Genomic DNA, 18,964 nt, shown 5'->3' on the forward strand with positions numbered 1-18,964 from the left:
AGGTCTTTCCCACCTACTCCCCTGGCCACAGTGATGCTCGGCATCATGCAGGTGGGGGAGGCAGTGGCGGTGACTGTTCCTCCCCAGCTGACATGCTTCAGCAGAGCAGTACGGGCCCCACAGCTCAGCCCCACACCTGCACAGGGTATACACTGGGTCTTCCTGAGCACAGGGGCTGGCGCACCATGGGGAGCCCAGACCAGGCTGCAGAGTGGAGTGAGCCCTGATGCTCAGTGCTGCAGCCGTGCAACAGCCCCAGCATGGAGCGAGCTGTGGTGCAGGGATGCAAAGACGCGGGAGCAGGGGACGGCACAGCCCCACACCTGGCCAGGTCCCCTCCCCACAGCAGGGACTTTCTGCCTGGCCCCATCCCGGGAGCAGCTTGGCCCTGGCTTTCAGGCAACCCAGAAAGCAACAGCCTTGGCAAAGGAGAGAAGCTGCACCTGAACTGGCCAGTGCCTGTGCTGGCGGTTGGGGTTTTTTTGCTAATTAGGAAGTAGAGCAGTGACCTTTAGGATTGTACTATGTGACAGTGCCTTTCAAAAGCAAAAGCAACTCCAGCACTTGCAGCGGACTGACGCTTTGCGAGACAAATCATCAGGACTTTAAATAGTTACTACACATGTGCACATGCGAAGATTAAGCAAAATAGCCCTGATGTAACACTGCAGCCAGGCAAGAGCAGAGGAAGTCATGTTCAACCAGGCAAAGACACTCTCAGTTTATTATGGGGTTGTGTGTGCCATATATAGTTAATTAATTGCTACGTGAATTAGCTTGCTTGAAGAGCAAAAGGGTGTTAAAGGCAGGCGTTTTGGAGGTGGCACGTGACACTCTTGTCTGCTGGCTGAGCCCACTTTGTAGCAATAAAGAGACACAGCTTGTCTGCTCTTTCTTGTGTACCACCACAAACACGGACTCAAGGGCATGAACCCAACGAACCTAAATAATAAATGGGAATTTGACAAGCCGTTTCAACTGAAATGGTCACTTTGGGGGCGTTAAGACCTGGGCTGAGCCAGGCTGGCTCATGGTCCCCAAGGGGGGACCCCAGAAGCCCTGGGCAAGCCTGTGCCACCCTCTGGGGTGGGGCTCCCCTCCCCATCCAACATGCATCCGAGAGACAGAAGCGGCAGCCCAGGTCACTGGGACATTCAGTTTTTATTGAACACTTTAAATAAGCTGGGTATATATTACTAGCAATTATTATTATTATTATTATTATTATTAATAATAATAATAATAAAAAAAATCACAAGAGTTTTGCATTCACCAGTGCATTGTGCAGGAGGGAGGAAAGCCAGCTCCCACCCTTGCCAGAGGCTGGGCAGCCTGGCCACACTGTCCACCGGCCCCTTCCCCCCCAGCCGCCTGGGAGGCTCTGGGGTGGGACACCGGGCAGGACAGCACCCCAGCCCCTTTGCCAGCACCCTGCTCCTGACCCCATGTGTCAGGGGGACATGGGGCACCGTACCGGCTCAGCACCCAGCCCTCATCATTGGGCGGGCAGGGGGCAACCCCAGTGCTGGCAATCCTCCCTGGGCACTGCCCCATGGGCATCGCCCCTTTCCCAGCCCCCTGCATGCCTCTCCCCACATCAGGGACTGGGTGCGCTCCCCACGCTTGTGAGGAAGCACGGGGCCACCCACCAGCCCCACAGGGTACCCCAACACACACATACATACACTGACCCCTCTGCCCCCAGCTCACTGCACACCCCTTGGCGAGAGTCTGCGGAGGGGTGAGCCCTTGGGGAAGGGGGGGTCCCGCATCTAGGGCTTGAGCCCTGGGGGCCCTGTGGGGGACCAGCCCTGCTGCCCAGAGCAGCACTGGACCGTGCCTGGGGCAGGGGTGTTATTGCACTTCAGTCCCTGGCAGGGACCCAGCCCACCCCTGGGTCTCTCTGCAGACCCCCGAGGTCAATCCTGGCAGGATGGGTGCCTGAGCAGCACCATGGTGGCCACGACACGGGGCACTGCAGCCACCAGTAGCCATCAAGTGCCAAGTGAGTGAGGACAGACTGCGGGGACATGCTGGGCTTCCGCACCTGCCTGGTGCTGCGGCCACAGGGGGGTCCAAGGGGCGGCTGGACACCGCCCCGCTCTCCAGGGGTCCCCGGCACTAGGACTGCGCCTCCGGCAGCTTCAGGCTGGGCTCCACCAGCACCGGCCCCGGGGCTTTCTGGTGGCGGCCCCGGTCGTGGCAGAGGAGGCTCTTGGCCTCGCAGTTGAGGTTCTGGTAGCGGGGCGGGCTGGGTGTCGGCCGGCGGCAGACAGAGGCCAAGCTGAAGCTGAAGGGACCTAGGCAGCAGCTGGGGCAGGGCAGCACCTCGTTCTGCTCCAGCACAGTGCCGGAGCTGTGCCCGGACAGCATGGCTGAGTGTTCCGTCTGCTCCAGTACTGCCACGCAGGGAATGCTGAGCTCAGAGAAGTCGTGCTCCAGCCCGCTGCCCCAAGCCAGGGGTTTGCTCACCACTACATGGTTGTTGTTGAAGAGGAGCCCGTTGGGGACTCGTGGCTCCGGCTGCCAGGTTCGGGCGCCCAAGGCTGCCGTGTAGATGAAGTTGCTGTTGGGGGGTGGTGGGGGGGGCTGCGGCAGCTTGGGGCTGTCGGGGCCACAGTCCATCTGCTCCTCCGCCCCAGGGCTGGGGGGGGAGGCTCGTCCCCAAGCCCGGGGGAGGAGGAGGGCAGGGGGCTGAGGGTTGGCGGTGGGACGGGGGGACCCTACGCCCAGCACCAGGCCCCCTTGGCAGGGCAGCTCAGGGGAGGCAGGCAGCGAGTGGCACTTGCGGGGGGCAGCGGCAGGGGCCAAGAAGTCACACTGCACCTCCACAGCAGGCTCGGGCATCACAGGGGTGCTGAGCTGGGGCAGGGCGGCAGGTGGCAGGTCGAAGGTGAGCGAGATGACTGACTTGCTCGGCGTGTCAAAGAGCTTGATCTTCCCTCCCTTCAGGTCCTCACGCTGGGAGAAGGGGTTGACGCGGGGTGGCGGCTCCTTGGTCCTGGCCCCGCCGTAAGGCTCCAGCGGCCACAGTAGGGTGGGCGATTTGGGGGGGAACATGTTGGACTGGCTGCAGGACAGGCACTGGTCCGGCTGCAGGTGCTGTGTCCCCAGCTCGTGCAGGGGCAACTGCTCAGCGTGGCTGGCTGCCCTCCCGGCTACCCCTGGGCACAGGCACAGGAGTGGGTTACCGGCCGCCAGCAGCTACTGGCACAGGATGCCACGGGGTGCCAGGTACCCAACAACCCAGGGGCATACCCCAGAGGGGGAAACAGTGATTGGCTCCATCCTGTAGACCTCGTGCAACCCCTGTCTCCTTCCCTGATGGCTGCCGGGGTAGGATGGGACACCCCACAGCCCCCCTCCTTGCACACCCCTATGGCCTGTCCTCAGGGTGCCCACGTACCATTGAGTGCGGCCGCCGTCCCAGGAGCAGGCAGGCTCTCCCTGCTGCCAAAGAGGGTGGCCCCAGTGCCTTCGGCGCCCCGCTGGTGCTGCAGGACGCTCTCCAGGCACTGTGTGATTTCCAGGAACGAGGGGCGGGAGATGGGCTCCATCTGCGGGCAGGAGGAGTTCCCTGTGAGGTCTGCAGCACCCCCAGCACCCCAGGGCACCCTGCCCAGCAAAGGCAGCTCCCTGCCTCTCCCCCTGCACAGGCAAGGCTGCCTGTCCTGCCCGGCTGCCCTGGCAGCGGAGATGGGAAGCTCACACTGCAGCAGTGGAAAGCGAGCTGGAGGAAGGCCACCGGGCAGTCAATTCCCACCATGGTGCGGAAAGTGGTGATGTCCAGGCCAAAATCCTGCACCAGGGAAAGGAGGAAGAGTGAGGCTGGGTCTCCCGGAGCACCACATAGCCCAGGGGACCCAGGGTGGCCTGGCCTCCCCCACCTGCTGCGCTGACTGCATGTCACCCAGGGCTGCAGACCTGGCAGCACCCCAAGTTGGGTCAAGGATGGGGGATGCTGGGACACAGATCCCTCCTGCTCTCTGCCTGAATTCAACTGTCCCCTTCTCCCACCCGGGCTGACTCTGGGCTCTGAGGACGAGTTATCATCAGAGAGCATCCCTCCCCGGGCAGCAGCACCTGCAGCACCTGCTGCCAGGAGACATTTGGGACACAGCACCCCTGCCCCGAGATGTGGGGCAGCTCCTTCACATGGGGCTCTGCCCCACGCAGGAGGATGGTCCCCCTAGTTTGGTGAAGCGGCCCCAGCTGCGGTGCCGCTGCCTGCTGCCCTCCCTCCCCGTCCCCATCCCAGGGAGTCACCTCGGTGCGGGGCAGGTAGTCGGGGTCAGCGGGGACGCGAGCAATGGTCTCGCACAGGATGATGCCGTACGCGAACACATCCGCCTGCAGAGAGCAGGGAGTCACTGGGGGGGGCCTGCAGCCCTGAGGTGACGTGCCCACCCTTCTGTAAACCCACAGCCCCCCTCCTCCCCATGGAGCCACACCGGGGGCCCTGCCACCTTGCTCCTGAGGGATGCCCAGTTCCTTCCCTCCATGTGCCTGACCGCCCCCAGGGCCGCAAATCCTGCAAACCACCAGCGGCACAAGCCTGGATAAAGCCCCGCATGCAGCAGCCACGGCGCATCACCTTCTCGTTGTAGATCTCCCCTCGCAGCACCTCAGGCGCCATCCAGTACGGGGAGCCCACCACAGCCAGTGGCTCCTTCTCGCTGCCCTCGCTGGGGGACATGGCGGGATGTCAGGGGCCGCCTGCAGGCCCCTGCCCCCGTCCCACCTCCCATCCTACCGCTGGGGCAGCCCCAATTGCCATCTCCATCTCCCTTCCTGGGCCAACCCTCCTCCATGCACTCCACGAACTCATGTCTCCCCACCCACACCATCCCCTTCTCCATCCCCTCTTAGCTAGCCCTAAATGTATCTGTCTGTCCAATGAGTCCTCACTGATGGGGACCACCCCCACCGTCCCCCATCCCCACCCTTCTAGCTGCACCCCAAATGTCCATCCCTCCCCAGCTCCTGCTCCAAGTGGGCTGTAAACCCCCCACTCCAAGGACGGGGATGGATGGGTGGATGCTGCCCACACACCTGTAGGTGGGGATCTTCTCCGCCAAGCCGAAGTCACCCACCACAGCCGTGTAGCCATTGGCCTCGCAGCGCACCAAGCAGTTCTGGGGGGCACAGGAGGACTCCTGTCACGCCACCCGCGCCAGCCCTGCCTCACCAGCCACTGCTCCTGGGATGCCCTGGGCACAGCGCAGCCTCCTGCTCCCTGGCCAGCTGTGCCCGGGCAGCAACGTGGGTATGGGACAACAAGGGCAGTGGAATGCCCTGTACCTTGGAGGTGAGGTCACGGTGGAAGATGCCCTTGGAGTGCAGGTAGTGCAGGCCATGGGCGATGTCGAGGGCCAGCTTGACACGCATGGACCAGGAGAGGGGCACAGAGCTGTCCAGCAGCTGTTCTAGGTTCCCACCGTTGATGTACTGATGGGAAGAGCCGGGCCATTGCATCACTGCGCCCCTCCTCCCTCCCGTAAAGCTGGATCCCCATCTCTCACCCCAACGCATCCTCCAACCATCCCATGGCACAGCCCCCCAGCAGACCTTGTCCTGCACATGTGTCACTGGCCAAGAAAGTGTCCCCATAGCCATTGCTGTCCCCTCCCCAGGCCCTGCCCGCAGGAACCCCGAGACTTGTGGCTGTCGCCCCACTCTCACCTCTGTCAGCGCGTGCAGCTGTCCCTGGTGCACGCACACCCCCATGAACCTGTGAGACAGAGGGGACCTAAGGATGTCTGCGGTGGGGACCAGCCCCAGGAGCTTGCCCAGCCCCAGTAGCAGCTCCAACTGGGGATGGCTGTGGGGGAGCAGGTCCTACCTGAGGATGTTGGGGTGCGAGAGGCGGTTCATCAGCTGCACCTCCCGCAGCATGTTGCTCCGGTTGCTGGTCAGCTTGTTCATCTTCAGCACCATGATCTGCCCAGACTGGCGGTGCTGCACCTGGAGGGGGGTGCAGGGGTGGCTGAGCCCCACGTGTCTCCACAGCCCCCCCCAGATGCCAGCCTGCACCTGGCGCCCACCCCCAGCCCTAGAGGTTGGAGCTAAGCACCCCACACACCCGAGGCATGGGGCACCTCAGGGACTGCTAGGGTTAGGGGGGGCTCTCCCAGCACAGCAGCACCCCAAGGACCCCCAATGCTGATGACGCACAACCCCATCCTCCCCGGGGCATCCTGCTTGTCGCGCTCCCCCCACCACACTACACTGCCCAACCCTCCTGGAGAAGCAATGGCAGCTCCTGCAAGCCGTGACCCCGACCCCACTGAAAGGACAGGCAGGTGCAGGATTGGGGCACACCAGGGAGAGCTTTTTCAGGTCGGTACCACCCAGCCAGACCCCACCAGCATGAGGTGGAGGACAAAGGAGGCATATCGCCCCCGAACAAGGCCCGGGGGTGGCCAACGCTGCCCTGGCGCATGACCCCAGCCCCATGGGGCATGGTGCTCAGACAAGGCTGTATATTTAGCCATCCCCAGCCTGACACTGTCATGCAAGCTGGGGGCCTGGCCCCCCACCAGGAACAGCAGCTGAGAGCGCAGCCAAGCACAGACACCCCTGTCCTCTGGCAGCCCCTGGCACATGCGGGGCAAGGGACAGACATAGGATCCCCTACCCCAGCACCGCGCCAGAGGGCTGAGCCAGCACTGTGGGTCCCCTCCTGAGCAGGCGCTGGTGGTGGGATGGGACCCCCCCAGAGCAGCAGCTGGGGGGGAAGACACCCTGGCAGGTCCCAGCTGCCCCCCAGCACACACTGAGCCGCGCATGGAGGTGCAGGCATTCCTTGGCGCTGCCGTCAGCTCCCTGCTCTTCTCCTTTTTAGTCGATGCTGGTTGAAGCTGCTGTGCCGGTGCCAGCCCCTGGCCTGCCCCACACCTCTGCGCTCCAGGGATCGCCTCCCCAGGCAAAACACAGGGGGCTGGCTGGAGGCAGGGTCCCCAGTGCCCCCCATCCTGCTCTCAGCTTGGCCCCTGTCTCCATCACAGGGAGGGGGAGGCTGATGTGCTGGGCCCTCCGGGGCTCTCTTCCCACACCACGGCAGGCATCACTTCAGGGAGCGTCCTGGGGTGCACACCGAGATGGGGACCTGTCCAGTGCCCAGTACCCAGGGGATGGGCAACAGCTCCCCACCACCAAAGGGCCTAGGGGGAAATTAGGTCTTTATGAAGATTCTTCTTCATGTCTGGGTGCACCAAGGCCAAACCAGCCCCAGGCAGAGTGGAAGCGAGAGGCAATAGCCTGGCCAACCCCTCCATGCCACCACCAGCTCATTTAGTTCATGGAGAGGCTCTGAATAATTCAGCAGCCACCTGCCTGAAGGCATCCCACTCCGGTACACCTGCATCACCTCTGGGCCAGCTCCAGCCAGCCTGCTGGGACCCCCGGCCTGCCTCCTCCTTGCTGAGCAGCAAAGTGCCTGGGCTTGGGGAGAGCCCGTCCCAGGGTGACGGCACAGTCCCTGCTGCGGGGAGCACACTCCTCCAGCCCCGTGCACACCCAGGGTGCCCCATCTAATGGCACCCCAAGTCCTCCCCGTGCCCACCACCCGGCTCACCCCACCCCATCACTTGCAGTGCCTGGCACTGCTGTCAGTCCCATCCCCGGGCCCACACCTGCACCAGTGGGCAGGGCAAGGGGCACCCCCACATCATCTCCACCATCCCTGCTTTCCCTCCACCCCATCCCCGCATGTGGGGCAGCTGGAGGCAGCACCAGTCACAGAAACGGGGCTCCCAGCCTGGCCCCGGTGGCTGTGTGTGCTTTAAGGAGGGGACCTGCCTGGCCAAAGCAGGGTGGGCAGGGTCTCCCTTGGCTCCTCCAGCTCCCCACAGAGCCCCAGCCCAGCCCAGGCCAGAACCTGCCCGGGAGCACCCCACTGCTGGCCCCACGGACGAAGCCAGCAGGACCCCCCAGCCCCACTAAGCCTCCGGTGCTGGGTTCTGCCTGGCAAAGCCCAGTGTTCCCGACCCGGCTCGCCCAGTGGCAGTGCTACCTTCCCATGCCACACGGGACTGGCAGGACTGGCTCAGTTGGTTTGGCTGGCAACAGCAGCTGCCAGGCACCGAGACCTGGCTCGATGGCGCAGGCAGGCTCAGCCCCACCAGGATGGCTGCGGGCGGTGAGGCTCCGGTGCCACGTGCCCACGATGGGAATGCTGGGTGGCACACACAGCGCTGGCACTCGGTGGCCATGCGCTGTGGGGCTGGCCTGGTCCCCGCCAGCAGTAGTGTCCCTGCATCAGGGAACAGCCCCCAGCAGGCATCAGCTCAGCCCCACATCAATGGGACATGCCCGTGGCTTAATTCCTCATTAATAAGCCTCCTGCCATTGCAGTAGGCTGGGTCAGGTCCAAGTGCAGCCGTCGACGTCTAACACCTTAATCCTGGAGGAGAGGCAGCCTGAGGGAGGGAAGGTCCAGTGAAAGCCCCTTCCCTGGGATTTCTCCCAGGGGCCCCAGGAGCCCCCAGCTGGCACAGCGCTGCCCTGGTGCCCTGCTCCAGGACTCCATCCCCAAGGGCAGGGAGGGCTCCAGGGGCTCCGAGGACAGCCCCAGCCCCATGCACATGGGGAACTGCCTCCTCGAGGGCGTCCAGTGCCCTGAGCTCGTTTGTGAGGCCCAGTCCTGCTGTCTCCCCTGCACAATCTGCAGCTCAAGGCCAGCCCCTGCCCAGGTCAGCAGGGAAGGGGTTACGCTCCCCTGGGCTCCCTGTGGGCTCCCACATGCGCTGGCCAGTTTACCCAGTCCGGCTGCTAGCACCAGCCCAGCGACCCGGCCACCGGCCACCCTCCTCCGGAAGCAGACTTAGCAGAGGAGGGAGCAAGCCACGACCCCAGGCGGGACACAGCCCCGTGCTAAGGGGGTTTCCTTCCCTGCCGCCGTCCGGGGAAGGGAAGGGGCAGCAGAGCCTCCCCAGGCAGGACTGCATTCCCCCTCGCCTCTCCACGCTCTGGCATGGTGCTCAGGAATCCCAGTGCATTCCCCGGAGCTGAGTTCAGCCCGGCAGCCGCCGGGGTGCAGGGGGGGGACAAGCCACGGGCCCCCACCCAGGAGCCAAGCGAGCCCTCGCCCCTCGCTGATGCCCCCCAGCACCCTGCACGGCCCCTCCATCGGGCACCTCGTGGGGGTACCACGGCCGAGCCGGGGTTCCGTGGAGTGTCGGTCCCCATCCCATCTGTTGCCAGCATGCGGGGCTGGGGGATGGGACAGGGCTGGCTGCGGCCCCAGCCTGGGCACAAGGGATCTGAGCTCTTTTAACAGCGGAAATTAGAGTCTTATTTAAAGAGCATGCTAATCAGAGCAAGCAGACAGCCTGCTCCCTCCCCGCAGCCCACGTTCCAGTCTAGACACAGGGCAAAGCCCCCACCCACCACCCCCCCCACCCGGGGGTCTCAGCAACCAGCCCCTCCCTGCACCGGGGCCAGGCTCACATATCGCCCCACTCAGCGCACCTCCCCTTGCCCCAGCTTAGTGCAGGCAAGGCACAGTCACGCAGGGACATCATGTTGCACCCCTCACCCCTGGGAAGCCCAGTGGGGAAAGACAGGAGGGCAGGTAAGGGAGCTAGCAATGCCACTGGTAATCCCAGAGCCGCCCACAACAGCTGCGTCTGAGCTCGCAGGAATCCCAGTAGCGCAACAGGTCTTTTACTAGGTGGGACTGGAAAACCTGCTCATCACAGAAAAAGCAGAATCGGTCAAGACAGACTTCCTCTGGGGAAGCGAAAGGAGCAGGGCACGCAGCACTGGCTCCTGATGAACGCTTGAGCATCAGTAGCCCTCACCTCCCACGCTCTCAGGAGCGGTACCACGGGCACAATGGGAGCCGGGACAGTGCTGGCATCACACCGCGGTGGCAGGGTATTGCCAGCCCTCACCGGCAAGCCCGGAGCACACTCCGTGACAGCGCAGGAGAGGTGCCTGTGGGTCCTGGGCTAGTCAGCACAATGCATTTCCAGCGCCCAGGGCTCCTGAGTGGCGACAGCGGGGCCGGGGCTCCTCCCAGCCTCATCGCGGCTGGCTGACCTCGGCAAATTCACTTCCTCCCCGGCTGCCTTAGTTTCCCCATTCGTGCTGCCTGTGTCACGCTACTCCACCCTCCTTTGTAAAACAAGGCAATGTCCACTGATGAAGGGCAGCAGATAAGAGGGAGGGAGTTGTGTCATTAGTTGCACTGGTAAATTGGGAGTAAATGCAAAATCTCAAAGGTTGGCAAGGAAGCGAGCAGAGACGGATGGGCAGCAGCTCTGGGAGCTGCTAATCCCACCCCGGCACCATGGAAATGGGGTGCTGGGCTGAGCACACTGAAGGGCTGCGCCCTGGGAAGCAGCGTCTCTGGGAGGATGTGCAACAGCGGGGCATAAGGGGCAGAGCTGGATAAGCGAAGGCCTCTGGATACAGCCCCTGGGAGAGTGAAGCCAGGATACTGCCCGCAGCCCCTGCGTCTGCTGCAGACCGCACACAGGAAAGTAAGAGAGGGATTTGGGGAAGAGATGCAACAGCAGTTTAAGGGCTAGAGAAAATGTCTGGCACAAACACACCTGGCTCAATCTGCTCAGTCTATCGGAGATGGAGAGGCAGCTCGCTGCAATGTCCGTGTACTCGAGAAAACGGGTGGGCCTAGCGCCTCTGAAATTGCGCAGGGAAAAGCAATGGGAACCAGCTGCTTCAGAGGGAAACGGCCCAGCTCTACAGCACAGCGGGGGATTGGCAGGGAACAACCCCCGTGGAAAAGGGCAGCTTTCCATCACCGGTGTCTCCCGTCCGCTCCGGACAGCCTTCCCAAGAGAAATGCTTGGCTGGAGTGGGCTAAGGCTCAACCCAGGAGCAAGCTTGGGACACCAGGGCTCAGACGCTGAGCCCTTTGGCTTTAACGCTGGGAACACAGTCAGATGCCTGTGCCGGTACCTCAGCACCCTGCCTGGCCCTGGCTCAGCTGCGCACCAGAGTTGAACTACCTGGGTAGGGACACAAATGTCCAGGTCCCCTCTCTGTCCCCCATGCCCACTAAGGCTGGAATGAGGCAGGACCCAGCAGCCAAACGGAGGAGGGAGCCGCAAGTGCCCATGGCCATGGAAAGCACAGCAGGAACAAAGGAGGTGGGAGGAAAATGGGTCCTGCGCTGCCCTGCCAAGCTACATCCTCCTCGCAAGCTCAGGCAGCCAAACCCCAGCTCAGATCCCAGGCCTGCCCCACCATCCTGCTGAGATCTTGGACTCAACCCACCGCACAAGCACAAAGCCCCATCTGGCCCCCTCTTGCCCCTGCCTCCTCTCCGGCATGCACACACATCGGCTCCTGCAGCCTGATCCCGCTCCCACCCCCCAAGCTCTGCCGCTCCCCCAAATCCTACATGCAAGTGGCCCCGCAAGAACATGAACAATGGGTGGGAGCATTTTGTGGCTCCCGCAGGGCCTGGGGAAGCAGAAACAGGGAGGCAAGGAGAGACTGTGGCCTGGCCAAGACACGGGAGCATCCATTATTAAAGAGCCGTATCCATGCCTGACATTATTAAATGCCCCCCTCTGCTCCGAGGTGCTGCCGCGAGCTCCAAGCCAGAGATCAATAGCAGGAACCCGGCCAGCAGAGAGGCCATGGCTCCGCAGGGGCAGGAAGGAGCACGGAGGAGAGGGACCCCTCTGCACGCCTGCCACAGCCCCTTGCAGGACACCTCTCCTGTGGCTGCAGAGGAGCCGGGTCTCGAGGTCTCCTTGCTGAGTAGGGAACAGCACCAGGGCTGGGAAGGGACTCCAGGTTCCTGCCGGGGCGCGGCTGCCCAGCCATGCTGCACATGGGAGCATAGTCCCACACGGGGGACACAGCACAGTGCTGCCTGAGACCTCAGCGACTGTGGTGGGAAGTAGTGGGGGTCCTGCCCAGCCCAAAGCTGCTCTTTGAGGGGGATGAAGCCACCAGAAGCACGGCTTAAGGGCAATACTTGCCCGATGGCTTGCGGCACCTTGAGCCACAACAAGGACGAAAACAACACGTGCATACACCTACCCTCAGACAGGGAGAGGCGGCTGTGGCAGTGAGGCAGGGCACAGCCCCTCACACCCCGGCAGTAGCGCGTGGGCTGGCAGGGTACTGCCACCACGCACCTCTGCTGCACTGTCGGGACCCCGAACTCCCCACCAGCGCCCATGCACCCCTAACCAGTGTATGAGCCACACACGAGCATCCCTGCTCTGGCAGTCCCAGAGAGGACAGGGGACAAAGGCACCTCCGGGCTCCCAGCTGGGGGCCAGCCCCCGCGCTGCTCTACAGCATCACACACCTCTCCCAGACTCGGTCACCTTCGGGAGGCTTCCCGTGAGGTGCCCCACACATCTACCTGCCCAGCGCAGGCTGGAGCAGGCCCAGCAACGCTGGAAACCACCTCGGACCGGCTGCAAACACTGCCTGCATCCCCTGCCACAGGCACACCCTGGGCCTGGCGGGGTCGGGGCTCCAGGCTTTTGACAGGGGTCCCCGGGGCTGGGCTGCCCGCCACCTCACCGGCGCCCCGGTCCCCCACGCGGCCCCGCTGCGACCCACGCCGCAGCGCTTCGGAGCGCTCAGCCTTCCCGAGCTGTAAACAGAGCCGGCGCTCCCCTCCCCCTGCACGGAGGGATGGAGGAACAACAAACCCGGCGGGGACGGGGCTCCCCGGCACCCCAGGTCCCCGCCGCACGGCACCACCTCGTCCCCCTCCCCCCTCCCTCGCCCAGCTGCCGGGGTTGGGGGCCCAGACAACCCCCGCACTCCACCGAGGGCCTGGCCAGGGCTGCGTGGGAGCCGCGGTCCCCGGGGGATGCCCAAACAGGCGGGATGCCTCGGGGACCGACATCCCCGTTCCCGCCCCGCATACCTTGAAGACCTCGGAGAAGAAGCCGGCCCCGATCTTCTCGCAGTAGAAGTCGTCGATGCGCGCCAGGGTGGAGACAGCGCTGCGCAGCGCCCGGTACGAGGAGGGCCGCAGCCGCCCGCAGCCCGGCCAGGGCCCCGCCGCCTCCCCCTCGCCCTCCCCGGGCCGCCGCGGCAGCTTCTCCCACTCCATGTCGGTCCCGCCGAGCACACCCAGCGCCATTCACATCCCCGGCCGGGGCGCCGCCGCCCCCCCCCCCCGGGCGTTGCTAGCGGCAGCGGCGGCGGCGCGGGGCAGACGGCTCGGCGGGGCGCACGGCGCTCATGGCCCGGCAGTGGCGCGGCGGCGCCCCAACCCCCGCCGCGGCCCGGCGCTGCGCCTCCGCCGCTCCGAGCGCTGGCACCGGCGGGGCGGACCCGGGGCGGGGACAGCCCTTAACTCCTTGGGACCCGCCACCGCTAGCCCTGCCGGAGCCCCCCCGCACAAGCGGGCAGCGGGGACCCCGCACGCCCTGATGTTCGCATGCACCAGCCCCGGCCCCTGTGGAGGGTCCGTGGGTGCCGAGCTGCCATCTCTGTGCACGCCTGCATGGGCTATGGGGCCCTGAGCTCCCCGTGCATGGCTTGGACAGACCCCATGGACACAGTGCTCTGAACCTCCCCTACTCTGGGCCCTGCCCGGATGCACCTTGTAGATGTGGGACTCCCTTTCTCCCCTGGGCCCTGCCTGGATGCACCTTGTGGATGTGGGAATCTTTCTCCCCATAGCGCCCAGTCCCTGAGCGGATGGGCCAAGGGCGTGGGGATCTGATCTCCCCATATATCCAGCCCCACCTCATATGGGGTCATGGGTCCAATTCCCCCATACAACCAGCCGCTGCCAGGATGGGCCCCATTGGTACAGGCTTGGATCTCTTCACAGCCATCACCAAGCTGGATGGATGCTGTGGATGTGGGGCTCTGCTTCTCCCCATCCACCCACCCCTGTCTGGACGGTGTCCCTGGGGGCTGTGGGGGTCTGTCCTCCGGAGGAGCAGGAAAGTGCAGTCTGTCAGTGACAGTACACCCAGTGCCTCCTGTACCCCTTCGTGTTTCTCCTTTTCCTGGGATCTCCCACTTCTCCCCAGTTTCTTCCTGCTTCCTGCTCCCCCCCAGGACTTTTCCCTGCTCCGAGGCTGATCTGTCCTGTCCTTCCTGCAGCTGGATCTGCCCTTGCTCCATCCCACACATTTTGCTGCTGCTGTCCTGGGCATCCACCTGCCTGTGCTGGCCCAGCCCTGCCCCAGCTGCCTCCCCAGGCGCTGCCACAACACTCGTGCGCTGCCCTGCTGCCACAGTTGCCCCGTGACTGCTTTGCTCCAGCTGTTTCCCTGTGCAGTACGGCTGGCTCCACATGCCCTGCACTGCTCTAGCTGCTTTCCCTGCTGGGAAAAGCAGCCACATGGAGTGTGTCCTGGCATGGCATTTTTTGGCCCGTGTTTGGCTCCAGGTGCCACCAAACACAGTGTAGACACCAGGGACCAGGAGCCCTGGGTTTTCTTCCTTGTCCCAGGAGGAGAGAATAACCCTGTGGGCTAGAGCAGGGGAACTGAGCCTCTGTTTTCTTTATAGTGGGTGTGTTTTCTTATAGTGTAGTGTTCTACACTACACTGTAGTATAGTGAAAGTTCTTACACTTTCTATAGTGTAGTGTTTTCTTTATATTCTTTTTTCCTTAAAGTTTCTTTATAGTGTTTTCTTTATATATATTCTAATTTTCTTTATAGTTTCTTTAAATGCCTGGTATTTCTGCTCTTCCAGGTCCACAGAGGAGAGTGGGTCTGTGCAGGGCAAGTTTCCTGCATGTGGGGAGGCAGAGCCTGGGGACAGGGCTCTGCCAGTCCCTATCTCGCAGGGTCTGAGCCATCTCTTTCCTTGCCAGTGCTGCTCCAGCCTGGTGCCTCCACCTGCCAGGGTGATTGATGGCATGTGCCAGGGAGGCTGCTGCAGCTGTGGGGAACCACACTCTGCAACAGGCCACATTCCCAGGCTTCCCGGGCCTCACACGTCTGTCCCACTGACAACGGCCTGACAGAATGACAGGAGCAGCTTCACGGGCCTCTTGTGATGGGCATGGAGAGGAGAGACCAGTGTCTGCGTGTGGGGACAGAAGGCTGCAGGCTCTGCCTTTCCACCACAGTGGCCAGCTGCAGCTGCTCAGATTGCAGCAGGTGCCTTCCCTGCCTGCCCGGGCTCAGCCCTGGTACCCAAGATTTGAGCACCCTGCTGCACCCACATCCTGGTGACCTCCAGCTCCTCAGTGGTGTAGGAAGCCGCTCAGAGGAGCAAAGCCAGCTCAGCTGGGACCAGAAGGAGAGCAAATGTTGCCTCTCCCTTTCCCTTGAGTGCACGTGAGCAGCAGCCCCCTGAGGGTCAAGGCACCTCAGCAGAGATGGGGAGTCCTGGTGAGGCATCTTGCAGAGAGAAGCTCAGGACCACTGCCTGTTCAGGGCTCCTGCTGCTTGCAAGTGACTGAGTTTACATCCAATTAAGTTGTAATGGATAAATTAAAGCCCTGGAGGCAGCCCTGTCTGTGAAAATTGCTGCTGCAGGATTTATGGTCCCTTCTCTCATCAGCACTGGTAACTCTATTGTGCTATTTCCACCCCGTTCTGTTCCTGCCTGGCACAGCAGCATTGAGCTGAGACATGGCTAAAGGTCCCTAGTGCCCCAAATCCCTCCCGTGGTGCAGGCAGGTACACTCTGGGCAGCTGGGTGCAAAGCCAGGCTGGGCTGAGCCTGCAGCAAACCCCGAATTAAGCTCCTCAAGCCCTGGTGAGGAAGAGCAGGAAGGAGGTCTCCCTGACTGTGCTCTGCTCCTGTGGAGCTGTAGGGGGGAGAGGAGGGGGTCTGTGTCCTCTTTGCCCTTCTCTGTCTGGGCTCCACACCCTCCCCCTCATGGGGAGAAGGCTCAGGGATTAACAAACATCTTCTCCCTGCCTGCTGGGGCTGATGCATCACCTGGGCAGAGCAGGGGCAAGAGCCTTCAAACAGCCCGGAGAGGCCGGTGCTGGAGAGGTGCAGGGGCTGGGGGTGTCCTGTAAGGAGCGGGGCATACCATGGTCATGGGGTGGCCAGGCTGTGTGCAGGGCATCAAGGGGTGCAGGGGGGGCTTCCATGCAGAAAGCCTGGTACTCGCTGCACCCCCACCTCTATTCCATGACAGCACCTGCGGCACCGTGTCCTTGCAGCACAGCTCTGGTTGGGATCAGCCAACAGTAACCCACCCTGACCAAAGGCTTGCCCTGCTCAGAGCCCCGGAGCCAGACCTGCAGCAGTCCCCTCCTTTGCACCCATGTGCAAGAGCCCATCTGTACCTGAGGCTTCTTCTCTGCAAACACTCAGGAACATCAATGGCTGCTGCTGAGGGGGATCCAGGGATGGCTGCAGGGAGCAAGTGTGTGAAGCTGTGCCAGAGCAGGCACAAGGCTTCATTGCAAGATGGTTTTCCAGCCTGCAGGGGCTGTGCAGACCCAGAGGTGAGCAGGACAGGGGAGCATTGACTGACTCAAATGACTCCCTTTGGTGCTCTCTCCCAGAACGTGAGTGCAGCCTCTTGGTCCCAGGTGTCCTCTCGCCTCCTGTCCCCTGACAGCCTCTGCTCTTTTCCCACATTACCACACATCACCCAGCAGATCCCTGCACCTGCCCCTGTCCTGCATATTCCCCAGCTCCCTGCTTATGAGGTCTCTGACAAACCTCTCCCTCTTCTGCCCCATAGGAAACAGGAGATGGGGGCACAGCAGGGTCTGTTGCAACCTGCTAGGAGGCCTGGTCAGTGCAAGGAGCCCAGAGTACGTGGGAGAAGGTCCCAGCCCCAGTGGTTCATGTGCAGCCTGGTTATGCTCAACAGCACACAGTACAGGTGATGCAGCAGGACTACATTTCCCAGTGCGCTGCACGTTGCTGAGCTTGGCGAGCGCAGGGCCATGCACGCTCAGTGCCCAGCACCATGGCTGCAAGCTGCAGCAGCCCTCGTCCAGCTGTGAGCAGGGGCTGGTAAGGTCCCCGCTGTGCAGGCACGTTGCTGCCCCCCATTCCCTCCCCGGCACTCCAGCTGCAAGGCCAATGCGGGGCTGTCTGTAGCAGGAGGGCTGCAAATATTTGTTGTGTCATTAATTTTCTGTGAGCAGAGTCAGCACAGCACCTGGCAGCATTTGCTCACTGTCTCCTGTTAGCTCCTGTTGATGCTTCTCACACCTGGGTGCTGGTACCATGACATCTGTGCAGGCAGCATCCACATCCCATCCCTGTCTCTTAGTGGTGGGCAGTGATTTCAGCTCCCTGCTTTGCTTCTCCTCAAACAAGCCCTGGTGCCCCTGCCAGGGTGCACAACAGGGTGGCAGGGCACTGAGCAGCCGATGCCTGAGCCCAGATGAGTGCATCCCTGCTGGAAGCCCTGTGGGCTGTGAATTTGAAAACATTGAGAACACTGATAAAAAACCCGAACCACCACCTCTGAAAAGGAGGGACAGGCAGCTCTGGCCATGCCTGCACCACCTGTGACCCACAGTGATGTGACATGCAGCCATGTGAGCACAACTACATCCTTGCAATGAACCAGCACTGCAGGGAGCTTCACTGGTCACCAGGAGCTGGTCACCTCATGCCAAACAAGTAGGGGAAACGCTACCACCTCCAGCATCTCCCACCCTGCTCCTGAACCAGCCTGAATGGCTTATCTCCCAATACCTCCCATCTTCCAAGGCTGTCCAGCAGGCAACAGGGCTGCTCCTTGCCCTCTTGACCTGGCCCTGGGCAATGGGGCTCTCAGCAGCTCCACACTCATCCCAGGAGGCTGTGCCAGCCTTGCTCCATCTCCTGCCTCTTGCCAGGCTATTAGTAATACTCCCCAGCCACAGTGCAGCATCCCTGAAGTGCTTGTGGTTCTGCCAGATGTGAGCCAGGAGCAGAGAAGCTGGTCTGGCTGCAGTGGTGGGCCGAGCGGGACCACATCAGAGCGCTGCCTAGGACTGGCCTTGGCTGAGCTGGTGGGAGCAGCCCTGTGACCCATGCCACCAGCTGCAGGAGAGCAGGGCAGGGAACAGGGCTGAGAGTGCTCAGTGGGTCTTGGCCTATGGCTTTGGGGAAGAGCCTTCACCTGTGGTTCATCGCTGCCCTTTGATCTGCACAGCTTGACGTCGCTGCATGGAGGAACTCAGAAGCAGCACGGCAATGTGGAGGGAAAGGCTGGTGAGGGCATGCATAGCTCAGCACAGTGCCTGCCAGAGACCCTACAGAACAAACCCACATGCGCAATCCACCCCAGAGACCCTACATTAACAAACCAACATCCTCAGCCTTTCCCTGGCTTCCTTACCCATCCCAGAGCTGACAAAAGGAAAACCTGGAGGAAAGCAATGCATCAGGCTGGAGAACCATTCCCCTGTGAGCTCTGAGCTTCTGTTCTGGAAGGGTGCATCCCACCCTGGCCACAGCAGCATGGGTGAGAGAGATGCTCCCAGCCCCTTCTGCTCTCCTGTCCCCAAGTAGAGACTGTGGAGCCCTGCTTATTTTCCTGGATGCCTGAGCAAGAGGTAGGTGCTGCAAGGGGCTCCCCACCCTCGAGCCAGCAGTCACTCAGGCTACATCTCTCTGAGTAACTCCTTGGCCTGAGCATAGCCCTGTAATCCACACTGCTCAGTTGGTTCCCTGACACAGTTTTGGCCTGTGCCAAATAGGACAGGTTCAAGGGAGGTTACGGGCCATGGCCACCTCCAGGCAGAGAGGAGAGTTGAGCCGAGTGCCTGGCCTCCTGCAGCTGCTGCCTTCCCTTTTGGCTTCCCCTGTCTGTGCTGGGGCACAGAGGAGCAGGGTGACAATGCTGGGCTCTGGATGTCCATGGGAGCTTTTTGCCTGGGGGTCACTGATGCCAAGGCCACATGGGGACAGTCATGCTCTGTCCAGGTGTCAGAGGGGCCAGAAAACAGAGCATCAGCTCTCTGTGCACCAGCAAGATCAGGAGCTCCCTGTGGCTGGGGGCACTTCCCAGCCCCTTCCCTTGTCCCTGTGCCCTGGCCAGACCCTGGCCAGGCAGGGCAGGCTGAGGTAGCACAGGCTGG

General features: G+C 62.5%; 1 protein-coding gene across 2 annotated transcripts; it reads right to left on the reverse strand.

Moving 5' to 3' along the window:
• Positions 1–1,147: 1,147 nt before the first annotated feature.
• TESK1 (testis associated actin remodelling kinase 1) lies at positions 1,148–13,256 on the reverse strand. 2 transcript variants are annotated; one of them, XM_072860120.1, is made up of 10 exons: positions 12,869–13,255; positions 5,843–5,964; positions 5,683–5,731; positions 5,302–5,448; positions 5,053–5,135; positions 4,595–4,685; positions 4,267–4,350; positions 3,710–3,799; positions 3,407–3,557; positions 1,148–3,164 (listed from the first exon to the last, which is right to left on the reverse strand). In XM_072860120.1, the coding sequence occupies exons 1-10, from the start codon at positions 13,085–13,087 to the stop codon at positions 2,122–2,124; spliced, it is 2,079 nt and encodes a 692-aa protein (XP_072716221.1). In that variant the 5' UTR covers positions 13,088–13,255; the 3' UTR covers positions 1,148–2,121. The 2 variants fall into 2 exon arrangements, with proteins under 2 accessions (XP_072716221.1, XP_072716222.1); XM_072860121.1 differs by lacking the exon at positions 3,710–3,799 and having other exon boundaries at positions 12,869–13,256.
• Positions 13,257–18,964: the final 5,708 nt, after the last annotated feature.

The sequence above is a fragment of the Ciconia boyciana genome, chromosome 4 (assembly GCF_034638445.1).
Source record: "Ciconia boyciana chromosome 4, ASM3463844v1, whole genome shotgun sequence".
Taxonomy (NCBI): domain Eukaryota; kingdom Metazoa; phylum Chordata; class Aves; order Ciconiiformes; family Ciconiidae; genus Ciconia; species Ciconia boyciana.